Genomic DNA, 16,783 nt, shown 5'->3' with positions numbered 1-16,783 from the left:
TGACGCGGACATACACGTGCTAACGTCATCACACAAGTCACGTGACGCCCCAAGCGTGGGAAACGCGAACAAAGCAATGACGTTACGACGCAAACGCGATGACGTCATCGCACAAACCTCCGGACTGCCTAGTCAGTCCTCGTGGCGTCCCCGCTGGGGAAAGACCTGTTCCACAGCTCTCCAACATCAATCTCCGTTGTCTGCTGTAAATAATCGAATTCAACATTAAAAACCAGTTTGTTGTTCTTCTGAGTTGAATCCGTTATTGGTTAGGTATATGACAATACCTACACTATTCTACTACTCACTCTGCTTTAAGCTTATATTGTGTTTAATAACAGACACACCCTGTTCTTTCCCCTGATCTGATTACAGATTGCAACCAGTCGATTCAGTGAATGGAATGTCTTATCAGTGTTGCCATAGCGACCTGTCTGCAATGAAACAGCTGTTTGAGTTTCTAACTCAGACTAAACTTCTCTTTCCCATAATGCATATTACATAAGACATTTGATGTCAATGAATTTTAGCCTTGTTATGTTAATATCTCTAAAACCTACAAGAAAGAAAGACTTGCATTTATATAGCACCTTTCACCACCTCAGGATGTCGCAATGTGCTTCACAGCCAATGAAGTACTTTGGAAGTGTAGTCACTGACAGTGTTGTATTGTAGGAAACAAGCGGCTCAGGTACACAAACCTTTAAAAGTGGGAGGACAAGTTAAGGCTCACGGTATTAAAGGGAGTGGGGCAGTGTGGATAGGAAGTTTTGTAAAGGACAGAGAGTAGTGGTTAATGGATGTTCAGACTGGAGGGATGTAAACAGTGGTGTCTCCCAGGGTCAGTGTTGGGACCATTGCTCTTCTGAAGATAGACAAATGATCCGGGCTTGGGTTTATGGAGCACAAGATCAAAGTATCTGACTAATTTGATTGAATTTTTTGAGGGGGTGACTAGGTGTGTGGATGAGGGTAACGCAGTGGATGTGGTATACATGGATTTCAGTAAGGCCTTCGATAAAGTCCCGCACAGGAGACTGGTCAAGAAGGTAAGAGCCCATGGAATCCAGGGTGCCTTGGCACATTGGATACAAAACTGGCTTAGTGGCAGAAGGCAGAGGGTGATGGTCGAAGGTTGTTTTTGTGACTGGAAGCCTGTGGCCAGTGGGGTACCACAGGGATCGGTGCTGGGTCCCTTGCTGTTTGTGGTCTACATTAATGACTTGGATATGAATGTAAAGGGTATGATCAGTAAGTTCGCGGATGATACAAAAATTGGTAGGGTGGTAAATAGCGAGGAGGGTAGCCTCAGTCTGCAGGACGATATAGATGGGTTGGTCAGATGGGCGGAACAGTGGCAAATGGAATTTAACCCGGAAAAGTGCGAGGTGATGCACTTTGGGGGGACTAACAAGGCAAAGGAATACACAATGAATGGAAAGACCCTAGGCAAGACGGAGGGTCAGAGGGATCTGGGTGTGCAAGTACACAGATCCCTGAAGGCGGCGGAACAGGTGGATAAGGTGGTAAAAAAGGCATATGGGATACTTGCCTTCATTAGCCGAGGCATTGAATATAAGAGCAAGGAGGTTATGATGGAGCTGTATAAAACACTGGTTAGGCCACAGCTGGAATATTGTGTGCAGTTCTGGTCGCCACACTACAGGAAGGATGTGATCGCGTTAGAGAGGGTGCAGAGGAGGTTCACCAGGATGTTACCAGGGCTGGAGCGCTTCAGCTATGAAGAGAGACTGGGCAGGTTGGGTTTGTTTTCCTTGGAGCTGAGGAGGCTGAGGGGGGACATGATTGAGGTGTACAAAATTATGAGGGGCATAGATAGGATGGATGCTGAGGAGCTTTTTCCCTTAGTAGAGGGGTCAATAACTAGGGGGCATAGATTCAAGGTAAAGGGCGGGAGGTTTAGAGGGGATTTGAGAAAGAACTTTTTCACCCAGAGGGTGGTTGGAGTCTGGAACTCACTGCCTGAAAGGGTTGTGGAGGCAGAAACCCTCACAACATTTAAGAAGCATTTGGATGTGCACTTGAAATGCCATAGCATACAAGGCTACGGGCCAAATGCTGGAATATGGGATTAGATTAGACAGGGCTTGATGGCCGGCGCGGACACGATGGGCCGAAGGGCCTCTATCCGTGCTGTATTACTCTATGACTCTCTATGAGACTACAATAGGGAGTGTAGGGAACTGTGAAGAGTGATTTCAATGTGATATATATGGGTTAGTAAATTGAACAGGTAGAGGTCAGATGAAATTTAATGTAGAGATATGTGAAGTGATACATTTTGGGAGGAAAAATGAGGGGAAATGTACATTTTAAGTTGAAACATACAAGATTTTGAGGGGTATTGACAGGGTAGATGCTGAGAGGTTGTTTCCCCTGGCTGGAGTGTCTAGAGCTAAGGGGCATAATCTCAGGATAAGGAGTCGGCCATTTAAGACTGAGATAAGGAGGAATTTCTTCACTCAGAGGGTTGTGAATCTTTGGAATTCTCTGCCCCAGAGGGCTGTGAATGCTGAGTCTTTGAGTATATTCAAGGCTGAGATCGATAGATTGTTGGACTCTAGGGGAATCAAGGGATATGGGGATTGGGTGGGAAAGTGGAGTTGAGGTCGATGATCAGTCATGATCTTATTGAATGGCGGAGCAGGCTTGAGGGGCCGTGTGACCCACTCCTGCTCCTAATTCTTATGTTCTTATGTAAAACTTTAAAAGGAGTAGAGGAACAGAGTAATTTAAGAGTTCAGGTACAGTGGTGTTCCACAGGGATCGGTGCTGGGATCACTGTTGTTCATAAACGATTTGGACTCGGGAATCAGAAGAACAATTTCAAAGTTTGTCGATAACACCAAAAAAGGTAGAGTTAATACTGAGGAAGACAAAATGCAAGAAGCCATTAATAAATTTCAGCATGGGGGTGTAATTGGCAAATGGATTTCACGAAAGATCAGTATGAGGTGGTGTGTTAATGAACTTCACTGTAGATCAGTGTGAGGTGGTGTGTTAATGAATTTCACTGTAGATCAGTGTGAGGTGGTGTGTTAATGAATTTCACTATGGATCAGTGTGAGGTGGTTGTTAATTAATGTCACTATAGATCAGTGTGAGGTGGTGTGTTAATGAATTTCACTATAGATCAGTGTGAGGTGGTGTGTTAATGAATTTCACTGTAGATCAGTGTGAGGTGGTTTGTTAATGTATTTCACTGTAGATCAGTGTGAGGTGGTGCGTTAATGAATTTCACTGTAGATCAGTGTGAGGGGGTGAGTTAATGAATTTCACTATAGATCAGTGTGAGGTGCTGTGTTAATGAATTTCACTGTAGATCAGTGTGAGGTGCTGTGTTAATGAATTTCACTATCGATCAGTGTGAGGGGGTGTAATTGGCAAATGAAGTTCACTATAGATCATTGTGAGGTGGTGTGTTAATGAATTTCACTGTAGATCAGTGTGAGGTGGTGTGTTAATGAATTTCACTGTAGATGAGTGTGAGGTGGTGTGTTAATGAATTTCACTGTAGATCAGTGTGAGGTGGTGTGTTAATGAACATAAGAACATAAGAAGTAGGAGCAGGAGTAGGCCATACGGCCCCTCGTGCCTGCTCCGCCATTCAATAGGATCATGGCTGATCCGATCTAGACTCACGTCCACTTCCCTGCCCTCTTCCCATAACCCCTAATTCCCTTTTCTGCTAGGAAACTGTCTATCTCCATTTTAAATTTATTTAATGTTGCAGCTTCCACAGCTCTCTGGGGTAGCAAATTCTATAGATTTACTACCCTCTGAGTGAAGAAGTTTCTCCTCATGTCAGTTTTGAAAGTGCAGCCCCTTATTCTAAGATTATGCCCCCTAGTTCTAGTCTCACCCATCAGTGGAAACATCCTCACTGCATCCAACCGATCAAGCCCCCTCACAATCTTATATGTTTCAATAAGATCGCCTCTCATTCTTCTGAACTCCCATGAGTAGAGTCCCAACCTACTCAACCTTTCCTCATACGTCAACCCCCTCATCTCCGGAATCAACCGAGTGAACCTTCTCTGAACCGCCTCAAGAGCAAGTATATCTTTTCTAAAATATGGAAAACAAAACTGCACGCAGTATTCTAGGTGTGGCCTCACCAATACCTTGTATAACTGCAGCAAGACTTCCTTGTTTTTATACTCCATCCCCCTTGCAATAAAAGCCAAGATTCCATTGGCCTTCCTGATCACCTGCTGCACCTGCATACTAACTTTTTGTGTTTCATGCACGAGGACGCCCAGATCCCTTTGTATTGTAGCACTTTGCAGTTTCTCTCCATTTAGATAATAACTTGCTCTTTGATTTTTTCTGCCAAAGTGCATAACCTCACACTTTCCAACATTATATTGCATCTGCCAAATCTCTGCCCACTCACTTAGCCTGTCTATGTCCTTTTGCAGGTTTTTTATGTCCTCCTCACTCACTGCTTTCCCTCCCATCTTTGTATCATCGGCAAACTTGGATATGTTGCACTCGGTCCCTTCCTCCAAATCGTTAATATAGATTGTAAAGAGTTGGGGTCCCAGCACTGACCCCTGCGGAACACCACTAGCTACTGATTGCCAGCCCGAGAATGAACCATTTATCCCAACTCTTTGTTTTCTGTTAGATAGCCAATCTTCCACCCATGCCAGTATATTACCCCCAATCCCGTGATTTTTTCTCTTGATCAGTAATCTTTTGTGTGGAACCTTGTCAAATGCCTTTTGGAAGTCCAAATACACTACATCCACTGGTTCCCCTTTATAGAAACATAGAAGCTAGGAGCAGGAGTAGGCCATTCAGCCCTTCGAGCCTGCTCCGCCATTCAACAAGATCATGGCTGATCATCCAAACCCTAGCACCCAGTCCCTACACCGACAGCCATCCCACCCAAGCCCTATCCCCGTAACCCCATAACCCCACATATTTAATCCCCCCCTAACACTAAGGGCCAATTTTTTTTTTTTTTTTATCATGGCCAATCAACCTAACCCGCACATCTTTGGACTGTGGGAGGAAACCGGAGCACCCGGAGGAAACCCAAGCAAACACGGGGAGAATGTGCAAACTCCACACAGACAGTCACCTGAGGCCGGATTTGAACCCGGGTCCCTGGCGCTGTGAGGCAACAGTGCTAACCACCCTGTATGTTACATCCTCAAAGAATTCGAGCAAATTTGTCAAACATGACCTCCCCTTCGTAAAACCATGCTGACTCTGTCCTATTAAATTATATTTATCCAAATGCTCTGTTAATGTTTCCTTAATAATGGACTCCAAAATTTTGCCAACCACAGATGTTAGGCTAACTGGTCTATAGTTTCCAGCTTTTTGTCTACTTCCCTTCTTAAATAAGGGTGTTACATTAGCAGTTTTCCAATCTGCCGGGACCTTTCCTGAGTCCAGGGAGTTCTGGAAAATAATCACCAATGCATCCACAATCCCTACCGCCACTTCTCTCAAGACCCTAGGATGTAGGCCATCAGGTCCGGGGGATTTATCCGCCTTAAGCCCCATTATTTTACTGAGTACCATCTCCTTCGTGATTTTAATCATGTTTAGCTCCTCCCCCGCCCCCATTGCCCCCTGTTTGTCCAGTGTTGGGATATTTTTAGTGTCCTCTACTGTAAAGACTGATACAAAATATTTGTTCAGCGTCTTTGCCATCTCCATGTTCCCCACCACTAGTTTCCCGGTCCCATCCTCTAAGGGACCAACGTTCACTTTAGCCACCCTTTTTCTTTTTATATAGCTGTAGAAACTCTTGCTATCTGTTATTATATTTTTTGCTAGTTTACTTTCATAATCTGTCTTCCCTTTCTTAATTAATCTTTTAGTTATTGTTTGCTGGCTTTTAAATGCTTCCCGATCTTCTATTCTCCCTCTAGATTTGGCTACTTTATATGCCCTTGTTTTCAGTTGGATACTATCCTTTATTACTTTACTAAGCCACGGATGGCTGTCTTTTCTTTTACTCCCCTTTTTTCTCAGTGGAATATATTTATCTTGAACGATGTGAAATATCTCCTTGAATGTAGACCACAGCTCTTGTACCGTCTTACACTTTAATCTGTTTTCCCAGTCAACTTTAGTCAATTCTACTCTCATACCTTCACAGTCTCCTTTATTTAAGCTCAGTACGTTGGTTTGAGATCCAACTCTCTCACCCTCAAACTGAATTTGGAATTCAACCATATTATGGTCACTCATTCCAAGGGGATCCTTTACTAGGACATTTTTTATTAATCCTGTCTCATTACACAGGACCAGATCTAAGATTGCCTGCCCCCTGGTTGGTTCAGTTACATACTGCTCAAGGAACCCATCCCTAATACACTCTATGAACTCTTCCTCAGGCTGCCATGCCCAATTTGATTAGTCCAGTCAATATGAAAGTTAAAATCCCCCATGATTATAGCTGTTCCCTTATTACAAGCCCCAACTATTTCCTGATTTATACTCCGACCAACAGAGTTGCAACTGTTAGGAGGCCTATAGACTACGCCCACTGGTGACTTTTTCCCCTTATTATTCCTTATCTCCACCCAAACTGTTTCACTATCCTGATCCTTTGACCCAATATCATTTGACTATTGCAGTGATTCCATCCTTGATTAACATAGCAACCCCACCTCCCTTTCCTTCATGTCTGTCCGTCCTAATTGTCAAATACCCTTGTATGTTTAGTTCCCAGTCATGATTATCTTGCAGCCATGTTTCCGCAATGGCCACCAGATCATACCCATGTGTACTTATTTGTACCGTCAACTCGTCAATTTTGTTACGAATGCTGCGTGCATTCAGATAAAGAACTTTCAAATATGTTTTCTGACAATTTATTCCTGCTTTTACCTCTTTTACTACTTTACCTTTTTCATTATACATTCTGACCCTTCCTGACACGCTCTGGTTTTTAATTCCCCCACTGTTACCTTGCTCTATTGCTTTCTCCGCTGTCATTTTTATTTTTCGCCCTCTTAAAACCTCCCCCCCACTAATTAGTTTAAAGCCCTCTCTACAGCTCTAGTTATTCAATTCGCCAGGACTCTAGTCCAAGCACTGGCCAAGTGAAGTCCGTCCCAATGGAACAGCTCTCTCCTGTCCCAGTACTGATGCCAGTGTCCCAGGAAGCCAAACCCATTTCTCCCACACCAGTCTTTGAGCCACGCATTTAACTCTCTAATTTTATTTACCCTAGCCAAATTTGCACGTGGCTCAGGTAGTAATCCAGCGATTATTACCCTTGTGGTTCTGCTTTTTAATTTGGCCCCTAGCTGCTCAAACTCCCTCAGCAGAACCTCCTTCCTTGTCCTATCTATGTCGTTGGTACCAACATGGACCACGAAAACTGGATCCTCGCCCTCCCACTCCAAGTTTCTCTCCAGCCCAGAGGAGATGTCCTTAACCCTGGCACCGGGCAGGCAACACAGCCTTCAGGACTCTTGCTCTCGGCTGCAAAGAACTCTATCTATCCCCCTAATGTCACCATAGGTCAATGTGAGGTGGTGTGTTAATGAATTTCACTATAGATCCGTGTGAGGTGGTGTGTTAATGAATATCACTGTAGATCAGCGTGAGGTGGTGTGTTAATGAATTTCACTATAGATCCGTGTGAGGTGGTGTGTTAATGAATATCACTGTAGATCAGCGTGAGGTGGTGTGTTAATGAATTTCACTATAGATCAATGTGAGGTGGTGTGTTAATGAATTTCACTATAGATCAGTGTGAGGTGGTGTGTTAATGAATATCACTGTAGATCAGTGTGAGGTGGTGTGTTAATGAATTTCACTGTAGATCAGTGTGAGGTGGTGTGTTAATGAATTTCGCTATAGATCAGTGTGAGGTGGTGTGTTAATGAATTTCACTATAGATCAGGGTGAGGTGGTGTGTTAATGAATTTCACTATAGATCAGTGTGAGGTGGTGTGTTAATGAATTTCACTGTAGATCAGTGTGAGGTGGTGTGTTAATAAATTTCACTGTAGATCAGTGTGAGGTTGTGTGTTAATGAATTTCACTACAGATCAGTGTGAGGTGGTGTGTTAATGAATTTCATTATAGATCAGTGTGAGGTGGTGTGTTAATGAATTTCACTATAGATCAATGTGAGGTGGTGTGTTAATGAATTTCTCTATAGATCAGTGTCAGGTGGTGTGTTAATGAATATCACTGTAGATCAGTGTGAGGTGGTGTGTTAATGAATTTCACTGTAGATCAGTGTGAGGTGGTGTGTTAATGAATTTCACTGTAGATCAGTGTGAGGTGGTGTGTCAATGAATTTCACTGTAGATCAATGTGAGGTGGTGTGTTAATGAATTTCACTATAGATCAGTATGAGGTGGTGTGTTAATGAATATCACTGTAGATCAGTGTGAGGTGGTGCGTTAATGAATGTCACTATAGATCAGTGTGAGGTGGTGTGTTAATGAATTTCACTGTAGATCAGTGTGAGGTGGTGTGTTAATAAATTTTACTGTAGATCAGTGTGAGGTGGTGTGTTAATGAATTTCACTATAGATCAGTGTGAGGGGGTGTTTTAATGAATTTCACTATAGATCAGTGTGAGGTTGTGTGTTAATGAATTTCACGACAGATCAGTGTGAGGTGGTGTGTTAATGAATTTCATTATAGATCAGTATGAGGTGGTGTGTTAATGAATTTCACTGTAGATCAGTGTGAGGTGGTGTGTTAATGAATTTCACTGTAGATCAGTGTGAGGTGGTGTGTTAATGAATTTCACTATAGATCAGTGTGAGGTGGTATGTTAATGAATTTCACTATAGATCAGTGTGAGGTGGTGTGTTAATGAATTTCACTATACATCAGTGTGAGGTGGTGTTTTAATGAATTCCACTATAGATCAGTGTGAGGTGGTGTGTTACATAGAAACATAGAAGATAGGAGCAGGAGTAGGCCATTTGGCCCTTCGAGCCTGCTCCACCATTCAATGTGATCATGGCTGATCATCCAAATTCAGTACCCTGTCCCTGCCTTTTCCCCATATCACTTGATCCCTTTAGCCTCAAGAAATATATCCAACTCTTTCTTGAATAAGTTTAATGAATTGGCCTCCACCGCTCTCGGTGGCAGAGAATTCCACAGGTTCACCACGCTCTGGGTGAAGAAATTCCTCCTCATTTCAGTCCTAAGTGGCTTACTGCTTATTCTTAGACTATGACCCCTGGTTCTGGACTCCCCGGCCATCAGAAACATCCTTCCTGCATCTAGTCTGTCCAGACCTGACAGAATTTTATAGGTTTCGATGAGATCCCCTCTCAATCTTCTAAACTCCAGTGAGTATAAGCCCAATCGACACAATCTCTCCTCATACGTCATTCCTGCCATCCCAGGTATCAGCCTGGTGAATCTTCGCTGCACTCCCTCCATGGCAAGAACGTCTTTCCTCAGGTAAGGTGACCAAAACTGCACACAATACTCAAGGTGCGGTCTCACCAAGGCCCTGTACAACTGTAGCAAGACATCCTTGTTCCTGTACTCGAACCCTCTTGCTACGAAGGCCAACATACCATTTGCCTTCTTAACCGCCTGCTGCACCTGCATGCTTACCTTCAGCGACTGGTGCACAAGGACACCCAGGTCTCTTTGCACTTCCCCTTCTCCCAATCTATTGCCATTCAAATAATAATCTGCCTTCCTGTTTTTGCCACCAAAGTGGATAACCTCACATTTATCCACATTATAGTGCATTTGCCATGTTTCTGCCCAATCACCCAACCTGTCCAAATCGTAGTGGAGTTTCCCTACATCCTCCTCGCAGCTTACCCTCCCACCCAGCTTTGTGTCGTGTGCAAATCTGGAGATATTTCACTATAGATCAGTGTGAGGTGGTGTGTTAATGAATTTCACTGTAGATCAGTGTGAGGTGGTGTGTTAATGAATTTCACTATAGATCAGTGTGAGGTGGTGTGTTTTGGTGGGAAGAATAAGGAAGCCACACACTACTCGGACAAGGGGGTGAAATTGGGTTGCTTTGTGCCTCCCGTGATATTCAGCGGGAGGTTAGCCGCGGCGGTCGCTGGTAGCGCCCCGCAGCACTGCACCGCCGGCAATAACGTCATCGCCATGCGCAGCACCCCGGCTGCAACCTTGGGTATGCGACCCCTGACTTATCGCCGGACGATATGTCCGACAGGGTCAGGGGTCATTCCTGCAGCCGTGACGACGCCACTTAAAGGGCAGGTGTCGGGCGGCACCTTTTTATTTTGGCCGACTGCCAGCACCTGCCCCCTTCCCCTTTCTTCTTCGGGGTGTCAGCCGCGATCGCTCAGCCCGGCGCTCCTCTTCATCCGACACCCCACTCCCTGGTGTTCCAGCAGGGCCCCGGTGTGTGCAGTGCTAGGCCCCTCCCCTTTAATCAGGGATGGAGGTCTGCTATGACCCGGTGCTATGTGCCGACGGGCGTGGTGCTGTTACACGAAGCGCCGTAAAATTCACTGGTAGCGCCTCAAGGAGGGGAGCGCTTCCAGTCGCACCCCGCCTCCTGCCTGGGGTGCTTCCACTGAATTTAATGTGCAGGGGCGCTAACATTTTCGGGGCGCTAAAATTAGCCCCAACGACGTTAGCGACCCAAAGGGGGCATCACCGAATTTTCCCCCTAAGAGTCTAAAAGGGCTGGAGGAGCAGAGGGATCCAGGGATACAGATACACAAATCACTAAAAGTAGCGACACTGGTTAATAAGGCCATTAAGCTAAAAGCACTGGGCTACATTCGTAAAGGAGCCTCCTGTTCCGTGCCTAGGAGCTCTGAACCATGGCAAAGAGTGGCTGGGACACATTTCTCACACGCCTCGAGATTAACCCTCATGGGGACTTTGCTGTCAGTGAAGAGAGATGAGAAAGACCAAAGTGCCGTTTGCCCCTCTCAGTGTGGCCCTGAAGGACTGTGTCCAGGCTGGAGTTCTGTTCCCACCGTACGATCCTCCCCCAGTTTGTCCTTTCTGAGCTCCAGCCAGGTGATGCTAAACACTCAGGTGGGAAAGACAAAAATCTACAGCAATGTGTTTAAAGCAAAGCTGATTTATTTGACACCTATCCAGAATATTAAACTCCAGCCCAGTTACAGGAGTTATTAACATCAGCAGAAACAAACCCCAACTGTCAGAATGAACATGGTTCAGTCCTGGATGTGATTAACAGCAGCAAAAACAATAGAATCCAACCGCTGCAGTCACACGTGAACTCGCTGGTGTCTCAGCAGGTGGGACGAGCGAGTGAATCCCTTCCCACACACGGAGCAGGTGAACGGCTTCTCCACAGTGTGAACACTTTGATGGTATGTCAGTTCCCCGGAACTTTTATAGCATTTCCCACAGTCCAAGCATTTAAATGGTCTCTCATCAGAGTGAATTCGCTGGTGTCTTAGCAGGTGGGATGAGCGAGTGTATCCCTTCCCACACACGGAGCAGGTGAACGGCCTCTCCCCAGTGTGAACTCGCTGGTGTCTCAGCAGGTCGGATGATTGAGTGAATCCCTTCCCACACACGGAGCAGGTGAACATCCTCTCCCCAGTGTGAGTGCGCTGGTGTACAGTGAGCTCAGATGATCGCCTGAACCCAGTCCCGCAGTGAGAGCACCTGAACGGCCTCTCCACAGTGTGAACATTTTGATGGTATGTCAGATCCCAGGAAGTTTTATAGCACTTCCCACAGTCCGAGCATTTAAATGGTCTCTCATCAGTGTGAACTCGCTGGTGATTCAGCAGGCTGGATGACTCGGTGAATCCCTTCCCACACACAGGGCAGGCGAACGGCCTCTCCCCAGTGTGAACTCGCTGGTGTGTCAGCAGTTTGGATGACAGAGTGAATCCCTTCCCACACACAGGGCAGGTGAACGGCCTCTCCCCAGTGTGAACTCGCTGGTGTGTCAGCAGGTGAGATGAATTAGTGAATCCCTTTCCACACTCATAGCAGGTGAACGGCCTCGCCCCAGTGTGAACACGCTGGTGTCTCAGTAGGTGAGATGAATTAGTGAATCCCTTCCCACACTCAGAGCAGGTGAACGGCCTCTCCCCGGTGTGAACACGCTGGTGTGTCTGAAGGTCAGATGACTCAGTGAATCCCTTCCCACACTCAAAGCAGGTGAACGGCCTCTCCCCAGTGTGAATACGCTTGTGTCTCGATAGGCCAGAAGATCGGCTGAAGCCTCGTCCACACACAGAACACGTGTACAGTTTCTCCCCGCTGTGAACGGTGCTTTTTGCTTCCATGTTCAGAGGCCGGTGATATTCAGATCCGATGAGTCGAGTGACTGTCAGATCTTGATGTGATGTTTGGTCTGAGCTTACCATCTGTAAATCTTCCCCTTCCAGTGCCCTGTAAAATTAATTTAAAACAGGGAGCATGAGAGACAACCCACAAGAAAGCAAAGGCAGGTTGTGAAATTGAGCTCAATGAATCTGGTCAATTGTGGGGCCGGCACTAGAAAAAGTGACCATGAAAGCTGCCGGATTGTCATAAAAACCCAACTGGTTCACTAATGTCCTTCAGGGAAGGGAATCCACCACCTGGTCTGGGCCTACACAAGACTCTGGCCTCTATGGGAGGAGAGAGAGAGAGAGAGAGAGGTGGGAGTGGGAGGGGGCGAAGGAAAGGAACTTTATACATCTGCAACTCGACCAGAACTTTGATAGAACCTCCAAAACCCGCAACCTCCACCTAGAAAGACAAGGGCAGCTGTTGCATGGGAGCACCATCACATCCAAGTTCCCCTCCAAGTCACACATCATCCTGACTCAGATATATTCATCGTTGCTGGATCATAATCCTGGAACTCCTTACCGAACAACTTTGTGGGAATACCTTCACCACACGGACTGCAGTAGTTCAAGAAGGCGACTCATCACCCCCTTCTCAATGGGCAACTGGGGATTGGCAATATTTGCTGCTCTTGCGAGCTACGCCCACATCCCAAGAATGAATTAAAACAAATCTGTCGATGTAAACTGGATTAAAAGCCTCTACAGAAATACTTGTTCCTAAAACAATACTCTTTTACATTGTACGGACAGTGTCTGTGTAACAACCTGATCTCCCCTAGAATCCACCTCCCTTGACAGTCTCACATTGGAAATTGTTGGGTCCTCCTGGGCTCAGAAGTACTGGGGGTTAAACCCAGCAGCTTCTCCTCCATCTCAAACTGAAGCATAGAAACATACAAACATAGAAGATAGGAGCAGGAGTAGGCCATTCGGCCCCTCTAGCCTGCTCCGCCATGCAATGCGATCATGGCTGATCATCAAAATTCAGTACCCAGTCCCTGTTTTCTCCCCATACCCCTTGATCCCTTTAGCCTTAAGAAATATATCCAACTCCTTCTTGACTATATTTAATGTATTGGCCTCTACTGCCTTCTGTGGTAGAGAATTCCACAGGTTCATCACTCTCTGGGTGAAGAAATTCCTCCTCATTTCTGTCCTAAATGGCCTACCCCTTATCCTTAGACTGTGACCCCTGGTTCTGGACTCCCCGACCATCGGGAACATCCTTCCTGCATCTAGTCTGTCCAGTCCTGTCAGAATTTTATAAGTTTCAATGAGATCCCCTCTCATTCTTCTAAACTCCAGCGAGTACAAGCCCAATCGTCCCAATCTCTCCTCATACGTCATTCCTCCCATCCCAGGTATCAGCCTGGTGAATCTTCGCTGAACTCCTTCCACGGCAAGAACATCCTTCCTCAGATAAGGCGACCAAAACTGCACACAATACTCAAGATGTGGTCTTACCAAGGCCCTGTACAACTGCAGCAAGACATCCTTGTTCCTGTACTCGAACCCTCTCACTATGAAGGCCAACATACCATTTGCCTTCTTAACCACCTACTGCACCTGCATGCTTACCTTCAGCGACAGGTGCACAAGGACACCCAGGTCTCGTTGCACTTCCCCTTCTCCCAATCTATTGCCATTCAGATAAGAACCTGCCTTCCTGTTTTGGCCACCAATGTGGATAACCTCACATTTATCCACGTTATATTGCATCTGCTATGCTTCTGCCCAATCACCCAACCTGTCCAAATCATCCTGTAGTTTCTCGGCATCCTCCTCACAGCACACACGCCCACCCAGCTTTGTGTCATCTGCAAATTTGGAGATATTACATCTAGTTCACTTATCTAGATCATAAATATATATTGTGAATAGCTGGGGTCCAAGGACCAATCCCTGCGGTATCCCACTAGTAACTGCCTGCCACTCGGAAAAAGACCCATTTATTCCAACTCTTTGCTTTCTGTCTGCCAACCAGTTCTCTATCCAAGTCAATACCTTGCCCCCAATCCCATGTGCCTTAACTTTACATGCTAATCTCTTATGCGGGACCTTATCGAAAGCCTTCTGAAAGTCCAAATACACAACATCCACTGGTTCTCCCTTATCTATTTTACTAGTTACATCCTCAACAATGAAGCAACAAAAAGACCTACATATGCAGCCAGGGACCTACCTTCCGTCAGCCTGCAATAAAAGTCTTCCCGACAGCCGCTGACTAATGGCGGCCGCAGCACCCACAATTCCCCGCGCCCCAGAAACCGCTCTATCCAATGCGCTGATTTCCCCGCTGAGAGTGCGCATGCTCCCCGGGGCCGCGGGCCATTCTGGGAGCCTGGCTCCTGTCCTTTTCCCAATTCGGACTCAGTGGAACCGGCTGAAGAAACCGGGAAGCGGCGGCTCGGATGGGGGAGGCACTGCACCCTGGGTTTCCTGGTGCCGGGGCTCTGTCCGCACGTCTGCCGGGCCCGGCCGCTCTGATTCTGATTTAGTTTTTTGATGAGGTAACAGAGAGGGTTGATGAGGGCAATGCGGTTAACGTGGTGTACATGGTTTTCCAAAAGGCGTTCGACAAGTGCCACATAATAGGCTTGCCAGCAAAGTTGAAGCCCATGGAATAAAAGGGACAGTGGCAACATGGATACAAAATTGGCAAAGTGACAGAAAACAGAGAGTAGTGGTGAATGGTTGTTTTTCGGACTGGAGGAAGGTATACAGTGGTGTTCCCCAGGGGTCGGCACTAGGACCACTGCTTTACTTGATATATATTAATGACTTAGACTTGGGTGTACAGGGCACAATTTCAAAATTTGCAGATGACAGAAAACGTGGAAGTATAGTGAACAGTGAGGAGGAGAGTGATAGATTTCAAGAAGACATAGACAGGCTGGTGGAATGGGCGGACACGTGGGAGATGAAATTTAACGCAGAAAAGTGCAAAGTGATACATTTTGGTAGGAAGATCGAGGAGAGGCAATATAAACTAAAGGGTACAATTCTAAAGTGTGTGCATGAACAGAGAGACCTGGGGGTATATGTGCACAAATCATTGAAAGTGGCAGGGCAGGTTGAGAAAGCGGTTAAAAAAGCTTTTGGGATCCTGGGCTTTATAAATAGAGGCATAGAGTCCAAAAGCAAGGAAGTTATGATGAACCTTTATAAAACACTTGTTCGGCCTCAACTGGTGAATTGTGTCCAATTCTGGGCTCCGCACTTTAGGAAGGATGTGAAGGCCTCAGAGAGGGTGCAGAAAAGATTTACAACAATGGTTCCAGGGATAAGGGATGAGGGATTTCAGTTATGTGGATAGACTCGAGAAGCTGGGGTGGTTCTCCTTACAGCAGAGAAGGTAGAGAGGAGATTTGATAGAGGTGTTCAAAATCATGATGGGTCTGGACAGAGTGGAAACTGTTCCCATTGGCGGAAGGGTCGAGAACCAGAGGACACAGATTTAAGGTGATTGGCAGAAGAACCAAAGGCGACATGAGGAAAAACTTTTTTACGCAGCGAGTGGTTAGGATCTGGAATGCACTGCCTGAAAGGGTGGTGGAGGCAGATTCAATCACCGCTTTCAAAAGGGAATTGGATAAGTATCTGAAGTAAAGAAATGTGCAGGGTTACAGGGAAAGGGCGGGGAGTGGGACTCGCTGAAGTGGTCTTGCAGAGAGCCGGCACGGGCTCGACGGGCTGAATGGCCTCCTTCTGTGCTGTAACCATTTTATGATTCTATAAAATATTAGAAAGTTTGTTCCACAGAAGCACGAGGTTTATCTGCTTTTATTGATGAATTTAAAAAGTCTCTATTAAAACCTGAGCCAGTGTGTTGTGAGCCAAAGAGCCTTGTGTCCAATGAGGGGAATAAAGGCCCACAGCCTCCCCTGGCCCCGGGTCCTGAACAAGGGACTGGAGAAACTCGCTGCCCTGCGGATCAGGCAATCAGCCGGCACTAGGCCCGCCCCTCGGGCTCCCTGACTGGTTGGAGGACCCGCCGCCAGCTCGCTCCTCCAGCCCCACCCCGCTCGCTCCCTATTGGTCGGAAGCTCCCGTCAATCAGGCCCTGGGCTGGGTCACGTGTCCCCGAGGTCACGTGCGCCGTCCAACTGACGCCGCTTGGTCCGGGGCCTCGCCGACTCTCAGGTTTTACTATTTCTCTTTGTTCTCTCCCGATCCACCCCTCCCCCCCCCACCCCGCACGAATCTCCACCCAATCGGACCGGAGAAAACTCACTTTGCGTCACCAATCGCAACTCTGGACCCAACACCAAGGACTTTCCCCGGAATGTCCCGCGCCGACTCCGTCCGGCAGGATCCGAGTGCGCAGGCGCAGCTCTGAATGGGGGAGGGGGCTGGTCTCCTCTGGGCATGCGCGGTTGTTGCCCTTGGTGACCGGGAGGGGTCACTGTGCCGCACTCGGCCCAAACCGCCGCTCCCTGTGCGCATGCGCGGACTCTCGGCTGTCAATCAACCATCAGCCA

General features: G+C 46.7%; 1 protein-coding gene across 1 annotated transcript in view; it reads right to left on the bottom strand.

The window, feature by feature from the left end:
- Positions 1 to 11,044: 11,044 nt before the first annotated feature.
- LOC147083625 (uncharacterized) overlaps positions 11,045 to 16,783 on the bottom strand; it is a 33,930-nt gene continuing 28,191 nt past the window's right edge. The window contains exon 3 of the mRNA XM_085980163.1: positions 11,045 to 12,132. Within this exon, the coding sequence (XP_085836289.1) occupies positions 11,214 to 12,132 (919 nt within the window). The 3' untranslated portion in view covers positions 11,045 to 11,213. The remainder of the gene's footprint in view (positions 12,133 to 16,783) is intronic.

This window comes from Somniosus microcephalus, unplaced genomic scaffold, assembly GCF_052327205.1.
Source record: "Somniosus microcephalus isolate GS21.2 unplaced genomic scaffold, FLI_Smic_1.0 scaffold58, whole genome shotgun sequence".
Classification (NCBI taxonomy): Eukaryota; Metazoa; Chordata; class Chondrichthyes; order Squaliformes; family Somniosidae; genus Somniosus; species Somniosus microcephalus.
The sequence above is the reverse complement of the archived record's forward strand: the minus strand, read 5'-3'. Positions and strand labels throughout refer to the sequence as shown.